This window comes from Salvelinus alpinus, chromosome 10, assembly GCF_045679555.1.
Source record: "Salvelinus alpinus chromosome 10, SLU_Salpinus.1, whole genome shotgun sequence".
In the NCBI taxonomy this organism is placed as follows: Eukaryota; Metazoa; Chordata; class Actinopteri; order Salmoniformes; family Salmonidae; genus Salvelinus; species Salvelinus alpinus.
In genome coordinates this window covers 19,288,797-19,310,621 of record NC_092095.1, presented here as the reverse complement: position 1 = coordinate 19,310,621, position 21,825 = coordinate 19,288,797, and the positions used below count along the sequence as shown (strand labels likewise).

General features: G+C 47.2%; 1 protein-coding gene across 1 annotated transcript; it reads right to left on the bottom strand.

The window, feature by feature from the left end:
- Positions 1-1,353: 1,353 nt before the first annotated feature.
- Positions 1,354-21,825, bottom strand: LOC139531655 (YTH domain-containing family protein 3-like). Its single transcript, XM_071328309.1, has 5 exons — positions 21,337-21,825; positions 20,793-20,817; positions 20,301-20,380; positions 17,830-19,593; positions 1,354-3,633 (listed from the first exon to the last, which is right to left on the bottom strand). Exons 1-5 carry the CDS (start codon positions 21,358-21,360, stop codon positions 3,610-3,612), a joined length of 1,917 nt encoding a protein of 638 aa, XP_071184410.1. The 5' UTR covers positions 21,361-21,825; the 3' UTR covers positions 1,354-3,609.

Below are 21,825 nucleotides of genomic sequence, written 5' to 3'. Positions count from 1 at the left end.
ACCTCTGAACGAAACCTCCATTAGCATATTTGGCCCTTTGTGCATCTCAACAACACTGCCACGTGCAGCTAGCACCCGGTAATTGTGTTAAGCGTTCTGCTATTCTATTCTACAATTATTAGTGGCCTGCTTTGGTTTCCCTCACAGAGGAATGCAGGGAGAGAGTGTGCGGGTCCTTTCAGAGGCTGTCTGCAGAAAGCCTGATGGATGTACAAATGAACAGGCAGAGGAGGACAGAGAGGAGAGTCCCAATCCAGAGCCTCTTCCGATATAATTACAACTCTTTGTCACACACAAAGAGGGTTCTCTCTCTTTCCCCCTCTCTCGCTCTCTCTCTCTCTCTCTCTGTAAAGGACATCCTTGGCAAGCCGACATTAATTGCTCAGACGAAGGTGCAGTTTGCACAACAAGTGTCTGTGAGCTGTGTATAATTGCATGTGGAGGGTTTGGAGGAGCTGTTGGGTAACGAGGTGCTATTGTGCCTTTTATACAAGGGAGACAAATCACAGGACATGAAACACACAGCATTACTTCAAATAGGACTACGACACACAGAAGTCCATGGGTCCAAGTTGCAAATGATACAATGGCACTATCTAGTGGACATATACTGAAACACAATACGCATGTACCTCATGGACTGTATAGTCACTTCAAACTCAACTCTGGACCTCGAAGCCAGAACTCTGGGCATCAAAGCCAGTTGCATTGTTCCCTTTTAATCTGGGACTAATTTAGACCAGGGACACCAGGTGTGTACAATTAATTATCAGGTAGAACAGAAAATGCGGGGTAAGAGTTGAGTACCCCTGGTATAGTCCATCGAGTTAGTGTGATGCAGTTTGAAATAAATTATACTTCCTTACTTCTGTAAATAATTGTAAGGTTATTTATTTTGGCACGTTGTATTAGAGAATGCAATAGAGTAGGGGCTGGCAACAGGCGGCCGGCCCGCAATTGATTTTTTTGGGCCCCCAAAGTTATTAGTAAATGGTAAAATCACCAGGAATTCAGCAAAAAATTTGTTTCATTTAGGAAATCTGTTCCCAAGTAATTCCCACAAATAAATAAATAAAAATGACGTACTAGTGGCTCAATGTAATCAAGGTATGAAATGATTGTTATTTTCAAATCATTATAATTATTTTCCGTCTCCCTGACCATTCGGCCCATGGCTGAATCTAGTTGCCTACCCCTGCAATAGAGTAGCAACTAAAGGAGACATTGGTACAGTAGGCCTATAGGTTAAACCACAGGGTAGAAAGGAAGAAATGGTTAACGGCTGAATGTTAATTCAACTATCAAAAGTTGCATTCTCCCTCCCAATGTCCAACACAACAGAAAACATGGGGATCAATGGAAAAGAGCCTTTATAGTGCAGAAACAGGAAATGCCTTGGTGTGAAATTACAGTCTATTACTTACAGATGTCATCAGACAGACACACAGAGCAGAGCATGGCTTTAAGTAGAATAGGAGGGCTGTTATCTTGCATAGTCATAGCTAAAGTATGTCCTCATAGACTAAAATACTGCACTTCCCTTCCCTTGTGTCCTGACCTTCAGGACTATACTGATCCGCAAGGACTTGCTTTTGAAATATAATTAGTCATATTCAGGAACAGCGAATAAAGACGTCAAGTCCTTTCGCCTGCAGTATCAGTCATGATGAAGGAGAGTGGAAGAAGCCATGCTATTGGGACACAGCTTATGACGTGTCAATTGTGGGCATTTTATATTGGTGAAAGTTAAAAAGTCTTAAGTGGATCCTCGGGACGTGCAACTCTGACGTTGCCCCATTGAAGTTGAAATGTAAAATGGCTACGGTAAGGGTTAAGGTTAGGTAAGGGTTAAGGTTAGGTAAGGGTTAAGGTTAGGTAAGGGTTAAGGTTAGGTAAGGGTTAAGGTTACGGTTAGGTAAGGGTTACGGTTAGGGATTTAGGCTAGGGACGTCCCAAGGATACCAGATAGCACTAAAAGCTGTTATATTACAGGATCATGTGCAGAAACAACAAATGGATGACACAGTGGGTACTAGTGCTATAACCCTTCATGCATTTCACTTGATTTGGGGTCAGTTTTGAACAAGAGAAGGTGAGTCTCAACTGTGTCTCAGGTCTAACTTCCAGTGTGTACCCATTCAGCAGAGCTCCAAGCACAATGTTATGTTATGTTCAATTCCCGGGAAGTAACAACTCAGAAGCGTTTGTTTCGCTAAACATGGGTAATGTTTATTTTCGCTAGCGAGACACCTTGAGGAGAAAATGCTCACTTCCTTGGTGATGTTCAGCTTTTAGGAAACCCCTCTGTTACACCAAGCAGCAATGGGCAGCAGGCTGAAGTCACTCCTAACCAATGATCTATGATCAGATATATCTTTCATCCCCCCAATGGTTTAGGTTTGGGTGTGGGGTAAAGTATCTGATCCCAGACCTGTGGTTAATGGTAACTTCTACCTGGAGCCAGGAACGCCAGGGGAGGAGGTGTCATCCCAAAAGCGTTAGAGAGTTCTTCAGAGACAGAGAGCCTGGGGCCTCTCAGTAAGGTGAAACACTACACAACGTTGCAGATGGAAACAGAATGTATAGAGCTGACAAGATTCCCTGATTCCCAACATAACAGAGAATCCTATCTACTCTACACAACACATTTGCTATCTGAATGTTGTGTAACGTTGAAGCCTCCTGAACAGGCCCCAGCTTTAGCCTGAGGTACGGTACAGTACATTAACAACAGAATAAAAGACAAGTTACCGACAGCTACCAAGGCGACAGCTACCAAGGCGACAGCTACCAAGGCGACTGTTACCGCAGAGCAGATTTCTCCTCAGACAAATGCACTTCAGAGTTACATAATAATCATGAGAAATTAAACATGTGCATTAACTGGCATTCACCCAGCTCACTACATCATCCATCTCATCTTTTGGTACACAGAAACAGATGCAGAAATAAAGGGGCGGGAGTAAGGGCCGGGTTCGTCTAATGATTGGCATTATTTTGGGCGTGTCCTGTCATTTCTCTCACCTGTCAATCAATCACAAGCCGAGTGCAGATTCAAGTAAATGATTTTGTTACACGTTATACCCTTTTTAATCTCGTCTGAAGGCGATGAAGTTCATGGGGGGAGGGGAACTATATTTTTCTTCCCCAAAATTTGGGAGGTATTAAAAACTTAACAAAAAACGACAAATAAGTCTGGTGAAAGCCTCAGAAAAAGCAACTACACTGGTTAGTCAGTTAGTTATAACAAACAGAAGTCCAGAGAGAAAGAGATATAAGAGAGTTATTGGAGAGTTCAGGGTATTGGTAGAGGATGTTTTAGAAGGACTGAAAGTGCTATAAGAGAGTTATTAGAGTTCAGGGTATTGGTAGAGGCTGTTTTAGAAGAGAGTTTAAAGTGAGTAATGTTCTTTCCTTTTTTCACCAGAGAACTGATACAGGCGAGTCCGTCGTCGTGTTCAAGTCACGAGATACGACGTCGTCGTCTTGTTGTTGTTGTTGTCTTCAGCAGAAAAGATGGCAAAACCCTTAGTTTCCGTGTGGTTACGCTAATTATTTAAGGTCCTATGTCATTAGTGTTTGCCTTCTAGCAGGGAGTTCTCTGTATGGTTACTGTTGATTTCTATTCCGCTCCTGAGGAAAGAGAGAGAGAGGGGGGGGGGGAAAACAAATTAGAGGATGCATAAGTGGGAGGGGGAAAAACCCATGGAATACTGTTAGAAAACATCCTCAGGGAAATGGGTATGTTTTTTTACTGAATCGCTTGTCCTCCGTTTATGTGATAAAAGCTCAGTGATGCAAGACATTGCAAGTTAAACATCTAAGGGACAAATCCCCAAGGACCATACATGCACTTCACTTCAACATTTGTGTATGTCACACAGTGGTGTCAACTGAAGATTTCTGCCAAGATGAGTTCTTGCTTGTGGAACTCTGAGTGACGATTCAAATGCTCCTTTCTTTCAAGGGCTAGTTTCTGTAACTGTAATCCTCATAATGGCTGAGTGTTCCCTTAACTGTTAATGATGACAGGTGACTGATTTTCACCAGCTGATGATGACTAGGGCTTAGAGCATGGGCAGACCAGCTGGCTGGAGTGTATACAGACATATTCAAGCTCTCCCTATACCAGTCTGTTGTCCCCACTTGCTTCAAGATGTCCATCATTGTTCCTGTACCCAGGAAAGCAAAGGTAACTGAACTAAATGACTATCGTAGCACTCACTTCTGTCATCATGAAGTGCTTTGAGAGGCTAGTTAAGGATCATATCACTTCCACCTTACTCGCCGCCCTAGACCAACTTCAGTTTGCATATCACCGCAACAAATCCACAGATGACACAATCGCCATTGCACTGCACACTGCCCTATTCCATCTGGACAAGAGGAATACTTATGTAAGAATGCTGTTTATTGACTACAGCTCAGTATTCAACACCATAGTGCCCTTCAAGCTCATCACTAAGCTCAGGGCCCTGGGACTAAACACTTCCCTCTGCAACTGGATCCTGGACTTCCTGACGGGCAGCCCCCGGGTGGAGAAGGTAGGAAACAACACTTCCACTACGCTGATCCTCAACACAGGGGCCCCACAAGGGTGCGTGCTCAGCCCCCTCCTGTACTTCCTGTTCACTCATGACTGCGTGGCCACGCACGTCTCCAACTAAATCATCAAGTTTGCTGACAATACAACAGTGATAGGCCCGATTACCAACAATGACAAGACAGCCTACAGGGAGGGAGAGCCCTAGCAGAGTGGTGGCAGAAAAATAACCTCTCCGTCAATGTCAAGAAAACAGAAGGAGCTGATCGTGGCCTTCAGCAGACAATGTCGACGAAGCCACAGTGGAGAGGGTGAAACGCTTTAGGGCTGTCCCTGACTAAAATAATTCTTGGTCGACCGAGAGTCTCCTGTTCTTTCGACCAATCAATTGGTCGAAAGGTGCTTCTACACCTGCATTGCTTGCTGTTTGAGGTTTTAGGCTGGGTTTCTGTACAGCACTTTGAGATATCAGCTGATGTAAGAAGGGCTATATAAATACATTTGATTTGATGTTTAAATTTATATTTCCATATATAAACATGTGTTTGAATAAAATCAACTACAGTCATGGCCAAAAGTTTTGAGAATGACACAAATATTAATTTCCACAAAGTTTGCTGCTTCAGTGTCTTTAGCTATTTTTGTCAGATGTTACTATGGAATACTGAAGTATAATTACAAGCATTTCATAAGTGTCAAAGGCTTTTATTGACAATTACATGAAGTTGATGCAAAGAGTCAATATTTGCAGTGTTGACCCTTCTTTTTCAAGACCTCTGCAATCCGCCCTGGCATGCTGTCAATTATCTTCTGGGCCACATCCTGACTGATGGCAGCCCATTCTTACATAATCAATGCTTGGAGTTTGTCAGAATTTGTGGGTTTTTGTTTGTCCACCCGCCTCTTGAGGATTGACCACAAGTTTTCAATGGAATTAAGTTCTGGGGAGTTTCCTGGCCATGGACCCAAAATATTAATGTTTTGTTCCCAGAGCCACTTAGTTACCACTTTTGCCTTATGGCAAGGTGCTCCATCATGCTGGAAAAGGCATTGTTCGTCACCAAACTGTTCCTGGATGGTTGGGAGAAGTTGTTCTCGGAGGATGTGTTGGTACCATTCTTTATTCATGGCTGTGTTCTTAGGCAAAATTGTGAGTGAGCCCACTCCCTTGACTGAGAAGCAACCCCACACATGAATGGTCTCAGGATGCTTTACTGTTGGCATGACACAGGACTTATGGTAGCCCTCACCTTGTCTTCTCCGGACAAGCTTTTTTCTGGATGCCCCAAACAATCGGAAAGGGGATTCATCAGAGAAAATGACTTTACCCCAGTCCTCAGCAGTCCAATCCCTGTACCTTTTGCAGAATATTAGTCTGTCCCTGATGTTTTTCCTGGAGAGAAGTGGCTTCTTTGCTGCCCTTCTTGACACCAGGCCATCCTCCAAAAGTCTTTGCCTCACTGTGCTTGCAGATGCACTCACACCTGCCTGCTGCCATTCGTGAGCAAGCTCTGTACTGATGGTGCCCCTATCCCGCAGCTGAATCAACTTTAGGAGACGGTCCTGGCGCTTGCTGGACTTTCTTGGGCGCCCTGAAGCCTTCTTCACAACAATTGAACCGCTCTCCTTGAAGTTCTTGATGATCCGATAAATGGTTGATTTAGGTGCAATCTTACTGGCAGCAATATCCTTGCCCGTGAAGCCCTTTTTGTGCAAAGCAATGATGACAGCACGTGTTTCCTTGCAGACAACCATGGTTGACAGAGGAAGAACAATGATTCCAAGCAGCACGCTCCTTTTGAAGCTTCCAGTCTGTTATTCAAACTCAATCAGCATGACAGAGTGATCTCCAGCCTTGTCCTCGTCAACACTCACACCTGTGTTAACGAGAGAATCACTGACATGTCAGCTGGTCCTTTTGTGGCAGGGCTGAAATGCAGTGGAAATGCTTTTGGGGATTCAGTTCATTTGCATGGCAAAGAGGGACTTTGCAATTAATTGCAATTCATCTGATCACTCTCATTCTGGAGAATATGCAAATTGCCATCATACAAACTGAGGCAGCAGACTTTGTGAAAATGTATATTTGTGTCATTCTCAAAACTTTTGGCCACGACTGTACATATGCACTGAGCTTGTCTGATGATTTAAGCACACTGTTTGATTAAATAATTAAGACACACAAATGACTCAAGAGCCCGATGGTCACTCTGTCATTTTCTTTTACAGTGAGTGTCTGTGTGATAGGCGCACGTTGTCTCGCTCTCCTCCCCAATGCCGCGAAAAGGCACCACAGCACAGCGTTTATTGTGCTGTCTGTGCTGAATCTGCAAATCATTTCAGCCATTTAGTTTCTTACTTGTTTCTGACTGAAAAGTTCTGTTACCGAAATCCCTAATTTCCTCAGGAAAAACATTCCCTATTCGCTCAACCCTTCCTCTCTTTACGTGAAACATGTAAGCATCGCATGCATCTGACCAATAAGGCCTGACCTATAGCCTATCATAATCACATCAATAAATTAGTTATAACAAACCCCCAACACAGTAACACAGATGTAAAAGGGAACATGAAAAAGAAACTTGAAACGGGGCAAATGTTTATTGGTTGCTCAGGAGGGAAAGGGGAAGTCAGATCTGTGGAAGACATTTGACTTAGTTGTGGAAATTACTGGAGATGAAGAAAAGGGAGGGTATAAAGAGCGAGAGCTGCATGCATATTGTGTGTGACAAACCGGTGCAGTTAGATTACAATATTTTTTTTCTGCCTGTTTGGAACAGTGTAATCAACACTAAATACATGATAAGTAATACCAGTCTGTTCTAATTAAACCATTTTTAAAAGCCTTTATTAAAGCATAGAAAATATTAAAAACAGCCAAATCTTTGAAATTGCTTTATCCAACATTTTTCTGTTGCATGAGGCTTGGTGCTCACGCATTGCCTACTCAGCAAACAGATGTTGTGGCCATAATTCATCATCATGCAGTATTCAATGTGGAATTGTTCATCTATTTAGAACATTCCAAAGAACAGGCAGAATAAACAAAATCGAACGTCTGTATGTCGAAAATAAAACAGATTTGTTTGTAACCCTGAAAAAAAAAGGTCTTTGAACTCAGCAAATTGAGCTTCCTGTATATACAGTATACCGTATTCTAGTCAAGGTTCATCCTATATAAATACTGCTGTACACAGCTTTTCTATTCATATACTGTCGTCTAAACACCCCATATACATCTGACATTGCTCGTTTCATAATTCCATTTTTTTGGGGGGGGGGGATTTGTTTTGTATTGTTCGGTATTACTGCACTGTTGGAGCTAGAAAACATAATTTCGCTGCACCTGCGATAACAATCTGCAAAATATGTGTACACGACCAACATTTTATTTGACCCAAACCTTTCCCATACCACCCCCAACACACACACTCCCCTCTCCTTCCCCAAATACACCCCTGCTGATCATACCTCTGGTTGTGCTGGATGTTTGTGCTTTATTGACTCCATGATGCTTTATTGACTCCATGCAGGCCAGTCAGTTTACTCCCACAACCATTAATTTACTGACATACACAAATACGGGCCTAGCTGCAGTGCATTTCTCTCCCTCGCTCACACACACGCAGTGGTCAGTGTCAGTAGGCACAGCAGGGGAAGGCCCCAGTGAGACCTGGGCCTCTAGTGTCACTCCATCAAAATAGAGAGGCCACTCTGTCTGGGGCTGGAGGCTGACCTGGTCTGGGTGGCTGGGGAAACAAAGGCCTCCACAGTGTGTCTGTGTCCACCTAAGGCCACTCACTCACATTCACACACTCACATCCACCCACTCACATCAACTAGGGATGGACATGTGTACAAGTACTTGAACAGATGTCAAAGCTCGATCTTTATACAGAGATGACTTTTTTTTGTGCTGTACAATTATTTGGTGGAATGTGCTTTGTGGCTGCCCGAACGGGCAAGTGAAATGTTGTCATGGAGACAACGTTTATTAGCTTTTACTCTCGTGTTCCATTTGTACATTTGCGGGGCACAACAAAACATTACATAAATAACACAGTGCACACAGCTGTTCTCCCTAAATTCCATTTCCCCTCAGTGTCTCATTCACTCAATTGCATTCCGACCGCTCACTCCCATTAGGCATACAGAAATAATATACCTATAAAAACGTATCTAACCGATGGGATACACAAGCTACATTCTTTGTCAAATGATGACAGTTCCATCGCAAATTCTAAACGGACTGGTTGATTAAAGTAGAAAAATATGTGTTCCAACAACGAGCTGCAGTTTTGGATTAATTGCGTCCCATCTGCTTTCCACTTCAGATACTTTGTGAACTGCTAGTGCCATTTAGAATTGGTTAGCCTCGGCTATAACCCACCCTAAATATAGACAGGTTCCACTCTGAAAATAGGCAAAAACATTAGTTTGATAAAGACAAAGAGCGTATATTTCATCAGAATCATTAAGCATTGCCTACTCAGCAAACAAGGCTGTCATTGCACAGCCCTAGGCTTCTACAACCAAGAGCCACTGCTGAGGTTACTACCTTTGTGAAGATTGTGTTCCACAATATAATATAAATATGATATTAAGGTATCAATAAAAGGAATTTTAAATGGCACTTGCTTTTTTTTATTGACTGAATATGTATATATGGTGCAATTTAACATTTAGGATTTGTTATCTGTAATGGTTATGATTAATTAGGCATTGTTGCGATCTGTTGGGATATAGATAAATGTACACATTTTTTGTTCTAATTACAGATTTTTTTCTTCCAGTCGTGTAAATCGGAAAAATGTCATGCGAGTACTCCAACAGTCTCAAAATCTCTAGAACGCACATCCCTAACATCAACTCACCCACATCCACCCCCATCCCTAACATCAACTCAGCCACATCCCTAACATCAACTCAGCCACATCCCTAACATCAACTCACCCCCATCCCTAACATCAACTCACCCCCATCCCTAACATCAACTCACCCCCATCCCTAACATCAACTCACCCCCATCCCTAACATCAACTCACCCCCATCCCTAACATCAACTCACCCCCATCCCTAACATCAACTCACCCCCATCCCTAACATCAACTCACCCCCATCCCTAACATCAACTCACCCCCATCCCTAACATCAACTCACCCCCATCCCTAACATCAACTCACCCACATCCCTAACATCAACTCACCCACATCCCTAACATCAACTCACCCACATCCCTAACATCAACTCACCCCCATCCCTAACATCAACTCACCCCCATCCCTAACATCAACTCACCCCCATCCCTAACATCAACTCACCCACATCCCTAACATCAACTCACCCCCATCCCTAACATCAACTCACCCCCATCCCTAACATCAACTCACCCCCATCCCTAACATCAACTCACCCACATCCACCCACACACCCACATCCCTAACATCAACTCACCCACATCCCTAACATCAACTCACCCACATCCCTAACATCAACTCACCCCCATCCCTAACATCAACTCACCCACATCCCTAACATTAACTCACCCCCATCCCTAACATCAACTCACCCACATCCCTAACATCAACTCACCCACATCCCTAACATCAACTCACCCACATCCACCCACATCCCTAACATCAACTCACCCACATCCCTAACATCAACTCACCCCCATCCCTAACATCAACTCACCCCCATCCCTAACATCAACTCACCCCCATCCCTAACATCAACTCACCCACATCCCTAACATCAACTCACCCCCATCCCTAACATCAACTCACCCACATCCCTAACATCAACTCACCCCCATCCCTAACATCAACTCACCCACATCCCTAACATCAACTCACCCACATCCCTAACATCAACTCACCCCCATCCCTAACATCAACTCACCCACATCCCTAACATCAACTCACCCCCATCCCTAACATCAACTCACCCACATCCCTAACATCAACTCACCCACATCCACCCACATCCCTAACATTAACTCACCCACATCCCTAACATCAACTCACCCACATCCACCCACATCCCTAACATCAACTCACCCACATCCCTAACATCAACTCACCCACATCCCTAACATCAACTCACCCACATCCACCCACACACCCACATCCCTAACATCAACTCACCCACATCCCTAACATCAACTCACCCCATCCACCCACACACCCACATCCCTAACATCAACTCACCCACATCCCTAACATCAACTCACCCCCATCCACCCACACACCCACATCCCTAACATCAACTCACCCACATCCCTTACATCAACTCACCCCATCCACCCACACACCCACATCCCTAACATCAACTCACCCACATCCCTAACATCAACTCACCCCCATCCACCCACACACCCCCATCCCTAACATCAACTCACCCCCATCCCTAACATCAACTCACCCACATCCCTAACATCAACTCACCCCCATCCCTAACATCAACTCACCCCCATCCCTAACATCAACTCACCCCCATCCCTAACATCAACTCACCCCCATCCCTAACATCAACTCACCCCCATCCCTAACATCAACTCACCCACATCCACCCACATCCCTAACATCAACTCACCCACATCCCTAACATCAACTCACCCACATCCACCCACATCCCTAACATCAACTCACCCACATCCACCCCCATCCCTAACATCAACTCACCCACATCCACCCACATCCCTAACATCAACTCACCCACATCCCTAACATCAACTCACCCACATCCCTAACATCAACTCACCCATATCCACCCACATCCCTAACATCAACTCACCCACATCCCTAACATCAACTCACCCACATCCACCCACCCACATACCTAACATCAACTCACCCACATCCACCCACATCCCTAACATCAACTCACCTACATCCACCCACACACCCACATCCCTAACATCAACTCACCCACATCCCTAACATCAACTCACCCACATCCCTAACATCAACTCACCCACATCCCTAACAGCAACTCACCCACATCCCTAACATCAACTCACCCACATCCACCCACATCCCTAACATCAACTCACCCACATCCCTAACATCAACTCACCCACATCCCTAACATCAACTCACCCACATACACCCACACCCACATCCCTAACATCAACTCACCCACATCCCTAACATCAACTCACCCACATCCCTAACATCAACTCACCCACATCCACCCACACACCCACATCCCTAACATCAACTCACCCACATCCCTAACATCAACTCACCCACATCCCTAACATCAACTCACCCACATCCACCCACACACCCACATCCCTAACATCAACTCACCCACATCCCTAACATCAACTCACCCACATCCCTAACATCAACTCACCCACATCCACCCACACACCCACATCCCTAACATCAACTCACCCACATCCCTAACATCAACTCACCCACATCCACCCACACACCCACATCCCTAACATCAACTCACCCACATCCCTAACATCAACTCACCCACATCCACCCACACACCCACATCCCTAACATCAACTCACCCACATCCCTAACATCAACTCACCCACATCCCTAACATCAACTCACCCACATCCCTAACATCAACTCACCCACATCCCTAACATCAACTCACCCACATCCCTAACATCAACTCACCCACATCCCTAACATCAACTCACCCACATCCCTAACATCAACTCACTAACATCAACTCACCCACATCCCTAACATCAACTCACCTACATCCCTAACATCAACTCACCCACATCCCTAACATCAACTCACCTACATCCCTAACATCAACTCACCCACATCCCTAACATCAACTCACCTACATCCCTAACATCAACTCACCCACATCCCTAACATCAACTCACCTACATCCCTAACATCAACTCACCCACATCCACCCACACCCACATCCCTAACATCAACTCACCTACATCCCTAACATCAACTCACCCACATCCACCCACATCCCTAACATCAACTCACCCACATCCCTAACATCAACTCACCCACATCCCTAACATCAACTCACCCACATCCACCCACACACCCACATCCCTAACTTCAACTCACCCACATCCACCCACACACCCACATCCCTAACATCAACTCACCCACATCCCTAACATCAACTCACCCACATCCCTAACATCAACTCACCCACATCCACCCACACACCCACATCCCTAACATCAACTCACCCACATCCACCCACACACCCACATCCCTAACATCAACTCACCCACATCCCTAACATCAACTCACCCACATCCCTAACATCAACTCACCCACATCCCTAACATCAACTCACCCACATCCCTAACATCAACTCACCCACATCCACTCACCCACATCCCTAACATCAACTCACCCACATCCCTAACATCAACTCACCCACATCCACTCACCCACATCCCTAACATCAACTCACCCACATCCCTAACATCAACTCACCCACATCCCTAACATCAACTCACCCACATCCCTAACATCAACTCACCCACATCCCTAACATCAACTCACCCACATCCCTAACATCAACTCACCCACATCCACTCACCCACATCCCTAACATCCACTCACCCACATCCCTAACATCAACTCACCCACATCCCTAACATCAACTCACCCACATCCCTAACATCAACTCACCCACATCCCTAACATCAACTCACCCACATCCCTAACATCAACTCACCCACATCCCTAACATCAACTCACCCACATCCCTAACATCAACTCACCCACATCCACCCACACACCCACATCCCTAACATCAACTCACCCACATCCACCCACACACCCACATCCCTAACATCAACTCACCCACATCCCTAACATCAACTCACCCACATCCCTAACATCAACTCACCCACATCCACCCACACACCCACATCCCTAACATCAACTCACCCACATCCACCCACACATCCCTAACATCAACTCACCCACATCCCTAACATCAACTCACCCACATCCCTAACATCAACTCACCCACATCCACTCACCCACATCCCTAACATCAACTCACCCCCATCCCTAACATCAACTCACCCCCATCCCTAACATCAACTCACCCCCATCCCTAACATCAACTCACCCACATCCCTAACATCAACTCACCCACATCCCTAACATCAACTCACCCCCATCCCTAACATCAACTCACCCCCATCCCTAACATCAACTCACCCCCATCCCTAACATCAACTCACCCCCATCCCTAACATCAACTCACCCCCATCCCTAACATCAACTCACCCCCATCCCTGACATCAACTCACCCCCATCCCTGACATCAACTCACCCCCATCCCTGACATCAACTCACCCCCATCCCTGACATCAACTCACCCCCATCCCTGACATCAACTCACCCCCATCCCTAACATCAACTCACCCCCATCCCTAACATCAACTCACCCCCATCCCTAACATCACCTCACCCCCATCCCTAACATCAACTCACCCACATCCCTAACATCAACTCACCCACATCCCTAACATCAACTCACCCACATCCCTAACATCAACTCACCCCCATCCCTAACATCAACTCACCCACATCCCTAACATCAACTCACCCACATCCACCCACACACCCACCTACTCACATCCACCCTCCCACCGACTCACATCCACCCACACACCCACCTACTCACATCCACCCTCCAACCGACTCACATCCACCCACACACCCACCTACTCACATCCACCCACCCACCGACTCACATCCACCCACACACCCACCTACCTACTCACATCCACCCACCCACCGACTCACATCCACCCATCCACCAAGCCACCGACTCACATCCACCCACACACCCACCGACTCACATCCACCCACCCACCGACTCACATCCACCCACACCCACCTACTCACATCCACCCACACACCCACCTACTCACATCCACCCACCCACCGACTCACATCCACCCACCTACCAAGCCACCCACTCACATCCACCCATCCACATCCACCAAGCCACCGACTCACATCCACCCATCCACATCCACCAAGCCACCCACTCACACCCACCTACTCACATCCACCAAGCCACCGACTCACATCCACCCACCCACCAAGCCACCCACTCACATCCACCCATCCACATCCACCAAGCCACCGACTCACATCCACCCATCCACATCCACCAAGCCACCGACTCACATCCACCCATCCACCCACTCACATCCACATCCACCAAGCCACCCACTCACATCCACCCATCCACATCCACCGACTCACATCCACCAAGCCACCGACTCACATCCACCCACCCACCAAGCCACCCACTCACATCCACCCATCCACCCACTCACATCCACCGACTCACATCCACCCATCCACACATCCACCCATCCACCAAGCCACCCACTCACATCCACCCATCCACATCCACCAAGCCACCCACTCACATCCACCCATCCACATCCACCAAGCCACCCACTCACATCCACCCATCCACATCCACCGACTCACATCCACCCACGCACCGACTCACATCCACCCACCCACCTACTGAACTCATGCACTGAAGGGTTAACTTGGGGGACTGAAGGGTTAACTTGGGGGACTGAAGGGTTAACTTGGGGGACTGAAGGGTTAACTTGGGGGACTGCCATATTGACACACACATCCCACAGACAACACTGACAAACACACCTGTGCAAATACTCCAATCTACTGATCTAGGTCTATACTGTTCATCCTGTATACTGTCTCCGTCTCCACAGTTAACTTAGCATTGTTAGCTTCAACCCTCTGAGATGACATGCTACAGACCACTCCACTTGACAGCCCTCAGAGTGAGAGGAGATAGGCCTAACGATGTGGGTCAATTAACCTTGTCAGGTTGGGGAGGCTGAGCCAGCGAGGGTTCTGTCAGGACCTGTGTTGTCATGTAGAGGGGTCAGGGCTACAACAGCACCTGCCCCACACTAGGCTACCTCAGCAACCGTCAAAACACACTTCCTACTAACAAATTGTTTTCAGTTCTCCTGAAAACATGGACTTCAAATATTTATGATAGAGAGAGGGAAAGAGAGGGAGAGACAGAAAAGGACAGAGCGTGCGAGAGAGAAAATGAGAGAGAGAGGGGAAGGAGAAAGAGTGAAAATGAAAGTTTTGTTTGTTGTTTTAGTTTTCCACCTTCAAAATGTTGTACGTATTTTATTGCTCAAAGTGTGTCTGCCTGCGCAAGGAAGAACCAGAGAATAATGTTATTTTTTCCAAATCGTTGCGGAATAACCCTGAAATATAAAACCGTTGAACCATGTTGAAACATAACCCAGAAATTCCCAGTGAAACACATTAGGCACTCAGGGTGGGGCTGATGGAGAGAACAGCTAATGAAGCAAGAGGAGACTGTGTCTGCCAGAGGCCTGGTGTTCAAAGGTAGATCAGAGCCACTTCTGCCTTTGTCTGAGGGGAGGTATGTGAGGAATGCAGCCTATTTCAGGAAACCCCTATGTGTCCCACTCTCCAGATCATTCTCAGAGAAGCACCCAGCCACACAAGATGGCTGCCTCATCAGACCGGGTTTCCTGGTTAAACCCAAACAGACCCACTGGTGGGCAAAGATGGTAGTGATGATGGTCTGATGACAGGCCTGAGGGACGTGCTGCTAATTCCACACATCAACCTACCTCACCACCTTGGAGTAAAGACACTGGTAGAACCCACCACCATGGAGCAATGACACTGGTAGAACCCACCACCATGGAGCAATGCCACTGGTAGAACCCACCACCTTGGAGTAAAGACACTGGTAGAACCCACCACCATGGAGTAATGACACTGGTAGAACCCACCACCATGGAGTAATGACACTGGTAGAACCCACCACCATGGAGTAATGACACTGGTAGAACCCACCACCATGGAGTAATGACACTGGTAGAACCCACCACCATGGAGCAATGACACTGGTAGAACCCACCACCATGGAGTACTGACACTGGTAGAACCCACCACCATGGAGTACTGACACTGGTAGAACCCACCACCATGGAGTACTGACACTGGTAGAACCCACCACCATGGAGTAATGACACTGGTAGAACCCACCACCATGGAGTAATGACACTGGTAGAACCCACCACCATGGAGTAATGACACTGGTAGAACCCACCACCATGGAGTAATGACACTGGTAGAACCCACCACCATGGAGTATTGACACTGGTAGAACCCACCACCATGGAGTACTGACACTGGTAGAACCCACCACCATGGAGTACTGACACTGGTAGAACCCACCACCATGGAGTACTGACACTGGTAGAACCCACCACCATGGAGCAATGACACTGGTATAACCCACCACCATGGAGCAATGACACTGGTAGAACCCACCACCATGGAGCAATGACACTGGTAGAACCCACCACCATGGAGTAATGACACTGGTAGAACCCACCACCATGGAGTACTGACACTGGTAGAACCCACCACCATGGAGTAATGCCACTGGTAGAACCCACCACCATGGAGTAATGCCACTGGTAGAACCCACCACCATGGAGTAATGACACTGGTAGAACCCACCACCATGGAGTAAAGACACTGGTAGAACCCACCACCATGGAGTAATGACACTGGTAGAACCCACCACCATGGAGTAATGACACTGGTAGAACCCACCACCATGTAGTAATGACACTGGTAGAACCCACCACCATGGAGTAATGACACTGGTAGAACCCACCACCATGGAGTAATGACACTGGTAGAACCCACCACCATGGAGTAATGACACTGGTAGAACCCACCACCATGGAGTAATGACACTGGTAGAACCCACCACCATGGAGCAATGACACTGGTAGAACCCACCACCATGGAGTACTGACACTGGTAGAACCCACCACCATGGAGTAATGACACTGGTAGAACCCACCACCATGGAGTAATGACACTGGTAGAACCCACCACCATGGAGTAATGACACTGGTAGAACCCACCACCATGGAGTAATGACACTGGTAGAACCCACCACCATGGAGTACTGACACTGGTAGAACCCACCACCATGGAGCAATAACACTGGTAGAAATGGAACATGGGAGTAATAACACTGGTAGAAATGGAACATGGGAGTAGACTAGAGGCCTATAAACTAAGACCTCAGATGATAGACACTGACCAGTACTACACTGTGTGATAGATGGTCACTAGTCAGTCAAACTCATATACACACTCTGCTGCTGTCAGCTGATACAATAGGGGTGTGTGTGTGAGTGTGTGTGTGTGTGTGTGTGTGTGTCAGCAGCACGGTTCTCTCACCCTCCGCAGGGCCTCTTCCTCCTCCTGGCGGTTCTCATAATGTGCAAAGTCATCAAAGATTGAAGTGGTATGCTTGAAAGTTGCGATAATTTTAAGCACTTGCTTTGCCTTCTCCAGAGGCACCTCCTGAGTGTCCCTGGAGTTGGTGACGGGCTTGTTGTCATTGTTCTCCAGCCTGATGTGCCTCAGCTGGTTGTTGGGCACGTCCTTCACAAACGCCCACTTCACCTCAAACTTGCCCTTCCACTTGTCCTGAGACCAGACGCCTGCGTAGGAGTTGTAATCCACGGGTGAGCGCATCTCCGCCACGCCGCAGAAATGACCACTGCCGTTGACGCTGAACAGCAGGTAGAGGGGCCCCTTGGCCCCCAGCGAGCGGTAGGCCCCGTCCAGGCGCTTGTTGCCGTGCTCGGTGCTGCACCAGATGGAGTACTTGATGGAGCGGTGGATGTCGTCCTCAGAGTAGCTCTTGATGATGAACACACGGCCGTTCTTCAGGTTCCAGTCAAAGTCTTTGGGGTTGTAGTTGTTGAGGGACCGCAGTTTCTCTAACACGGGGTGCACCTCCCCGGAGCAGGGAGAGGCACTGAGGGGAACCCCACCAACACCCATCCCAAAGCCTTCCGCCCCTCCCTGGTTGAAGGTGCCCCTGTTCCGAGGAGCCACCCAGCGGTTCTGGGGTGGGAGCTGGGAGTGTTGGTGTTGATGCATGGGTTGAGGGGGGCCAGGCTGGGAGGAAAAGTTCTGGTGGGGGTGTTGGTGGGGGTGAGGGGGACCTGGGGGAATCTGCTGGGGGTGTTGGGGGGACTGGAGCGACTGCAGCTGAAAGGGTTGGTGGTGCTGCTGGTGTTGGGGCTGGTGTTGGGGCTGGTGTTGGGGCTGGTGTTGGGGCTGGTGTTGGGGCTGGTGTTGGGGCTGGTGTTGGGGCTGATGTTGGGGCTGATGTTGGTGGGGCAGAGGGCTCTGCAGCAGGGGCTGGCCCATCAGGGTCTGCTGCACCATGGTCTGAGGGGGCATCATGGTCTGAGCTAAGGGGGGCTTGTTGAGGGAGCCCTTATCGTCCCAGGTGCCAATGTTCATGTTGTGCTTGATGGGCGGCGGGGGAATGGCAGGGCCCCCCATCCCCATGTTGGCTTTGGGCTTGACCTTGGGCTGGGGCTTGGCCGGCTTCCTGGCGATGGCCGCCCAGGACGTGGGTTTGGGGGCTGAGGAACTAACCAACGGTGGCACGCTATTGGCCGCCATGCTACTCATGCCCCCGAGGGGAGAGCCGACAGTCTTGGTGACGGCGGCGCCCATGTCCGTTCCCAGTTTTAACCCAGTCATGCCCTGCTCGATGCTGCTCAGCACCGGGACCTTACTGAGCTGGGCGTCACTGCTGAAGCCCGCCTGTCCGTCAGTTATAGCCCTCCCCAGGGAACTAGGGGTGTAACCATAACTATTACTATAGGCATTGCTCTGTGTGGACTGGCCCTGAGAGACACTGGTGCCCCAGGTGGAATAGTCTGCGTTTCCAGGGAAGAAGTTGAAGCCATGCTGGCTGAGGAAGGGAGGGGTGTTGCCCAGGGCGCCCGGCTGGCTGAACACCCCGTCGGGGATAAAGTGGTGCTCGCCGTTGCTCATCTGTCCATAGGTGGTCAGATAGGGCATGGGGGGATCCCCCGCGGTGGACCAGGGCGCCTCTCCCAAGGAGTAAGGGAAGCCTATGGAGGGAGCATAGTAGCTGGGCATGTAGGGGTCGGACATTGGTGGGTAGCTGTTATTCTGCAGAAGGGGAGAACAGGGGTCAATTAATGGATGGTCTGAGCTAAGGGGGGCTTGTTGAGGGAGCCCTTATCGTCCCATGATGATAGAAGCTAAGACAATTCTTGCCCATCTCTCTTCAAAACCGTAACTAAGAAATAAATCAGCGTTCTTTTTAAAGGAGCAAGTTTGGCTTTCAATGGAAATTATAGATACCAGCTCTATCAAATGTTTCCCATAGCAACAAGTGAAGACAGCAACAGTTTTATAATAATCTGTCAGTTGTTGTTGTAATAATTGTCAGAGTTCACAAGAATTTATTTTATAAGTAAATTGGCGTGGGTGATAGTGGGTTTGTTCTTGGCTACATTTCCCTAGAATTCTATAAGACGAAGTCAGCTTGTCCACCCAGGCACAAGATGATGAACACCATCCAGTTTTCTTTATAGTTAAAAAAAAATCAACAATAATTCCACTATCAAAAGGTCATTTTTAATACTTTTCCATTTAAAAAGGAGTCAGTCATCTGTCAATAGCTCCTCCTTCACGTAGGGTACTATACAATGACTTTAGGTTAACACTCTATACACCCTCATATATCACTATAAGACACTATTCTGAGGGTTCATGCAGGTTCAAAAGGCGCAAATAACACATATCGCCTCTATGCTGTGGAATGTCAAGTTGCATGGCTGAAAGGCTTGAACACAATGGGTACACTCACTCACCTGATTTGTCTGGCTGCTTAGGTAAGGTTCAAAGTCTTCATCGTTTACTCCATCCTTCTGATGCATTGATCCGTTTTGCACTGGAGAGGAAAATATGGTTCTTAGGTTATTCTTTAGATGTGATATAACCAAAAAGGTCTCTCGGCTAAAATAAACCATTGTGTTTTAACAGATCTATAAACTAATAATGAACAGCTGATAAACCCCCTTATTTTGCCTTTAAGCAGTTGGGGTATAACAGCATAAGTGGCAACACCCAATAATATGACAGGCACAGTGGTGTATGGGTATATTTAGTTAGTTTACCTACTTTTGACTGATGACACCAGGTCACCAAAATGTGGTGGAAGAGTGATCAAAGCAGTGATTTAATTACACTCTTTCGTTATCACAGTTTTCACATAAAGTATTTCCCTCGTCAGACAACATTTTGACTGCCATCAAACTCCACAACAACCATGCAATAGTAAAAGAATACGGTGACAGGAATACCTTTATTTCCTTGTCCTTTGGGTCTCTGACATCAGAATGGGCAAGTGCAAAAAAAATAAAAGGGAAAAGAGATGTATCAGATTTAGCATATTAGGTAAATGTTTGATAGGGAGAAGAGTGATGGTAGCATTCATGCAAGGTGAGCTAGGCCTAGGCTACTGAATTACAATCAATGATTCTATACCAGTGGCTGTACATCACAAACATTTTACGCACATTCAGCCCTAGACTAGTTTATAGGCCTACGGCTTCCTTGGGATTATTGACCGGATGTCAAACGCACACTGACATCCAGTAAACGTGCCGCATAGTACAGAATACAGCAACCGGCTCAAGCTGGAGCTTGTTGCCGCCGCTGCGCAGCCGGTAGGCTACTCCGAGGTTCGGCCTACATAGCAGCTAATAGCTATCATATATCAAATACTTTTGCCTATGTTATATGGCATGGCTACCACACTGAATGATAGCAGCTGACAAAACGGTTGACAATGCCCAAATTACAACGACAAACATTTCACGACAGTGGGTTGTCAACAATAAGCACCTGATCGACTGTGGTTGCAGACATCCTCCAGGAGCCGAAACGGATTTCTGTTTGCGACTGTCCACGGTTTCTCCTGCTTCTGCACTCCGGTATTTTTCTCAGCTCGTCTCGGGTTATCCAATCTCTGTATGTAGAGGCGGTGTTTTTTCCCAGTCGTCAGATCTTTCCCTACAATCTTTTCTCGAGCGCCGAGGATCGCGACTTTGTATCTGCCTGTGGTATTAAATGTTTCTGATCTAGTTGACGTTCGGCTACAATGTATCACTTACTCTGAAACTGCCTAATGCCAGATTGAAATATCCCTTACTATATTCCACAATGGCGGATTGGCTATTATGCCGCGTTCACATGCTAGTTGGAACTAGGAAACGTGGAAATGTCCGACTTGCTATCTGGTTGTAGTTATACACGTGCCGCCGTTCAACGAAATAGCAAGTCGGACATTTCCGAGTTTCCTAGTTCCGACTAGCATATGAACGCGGCATCTAT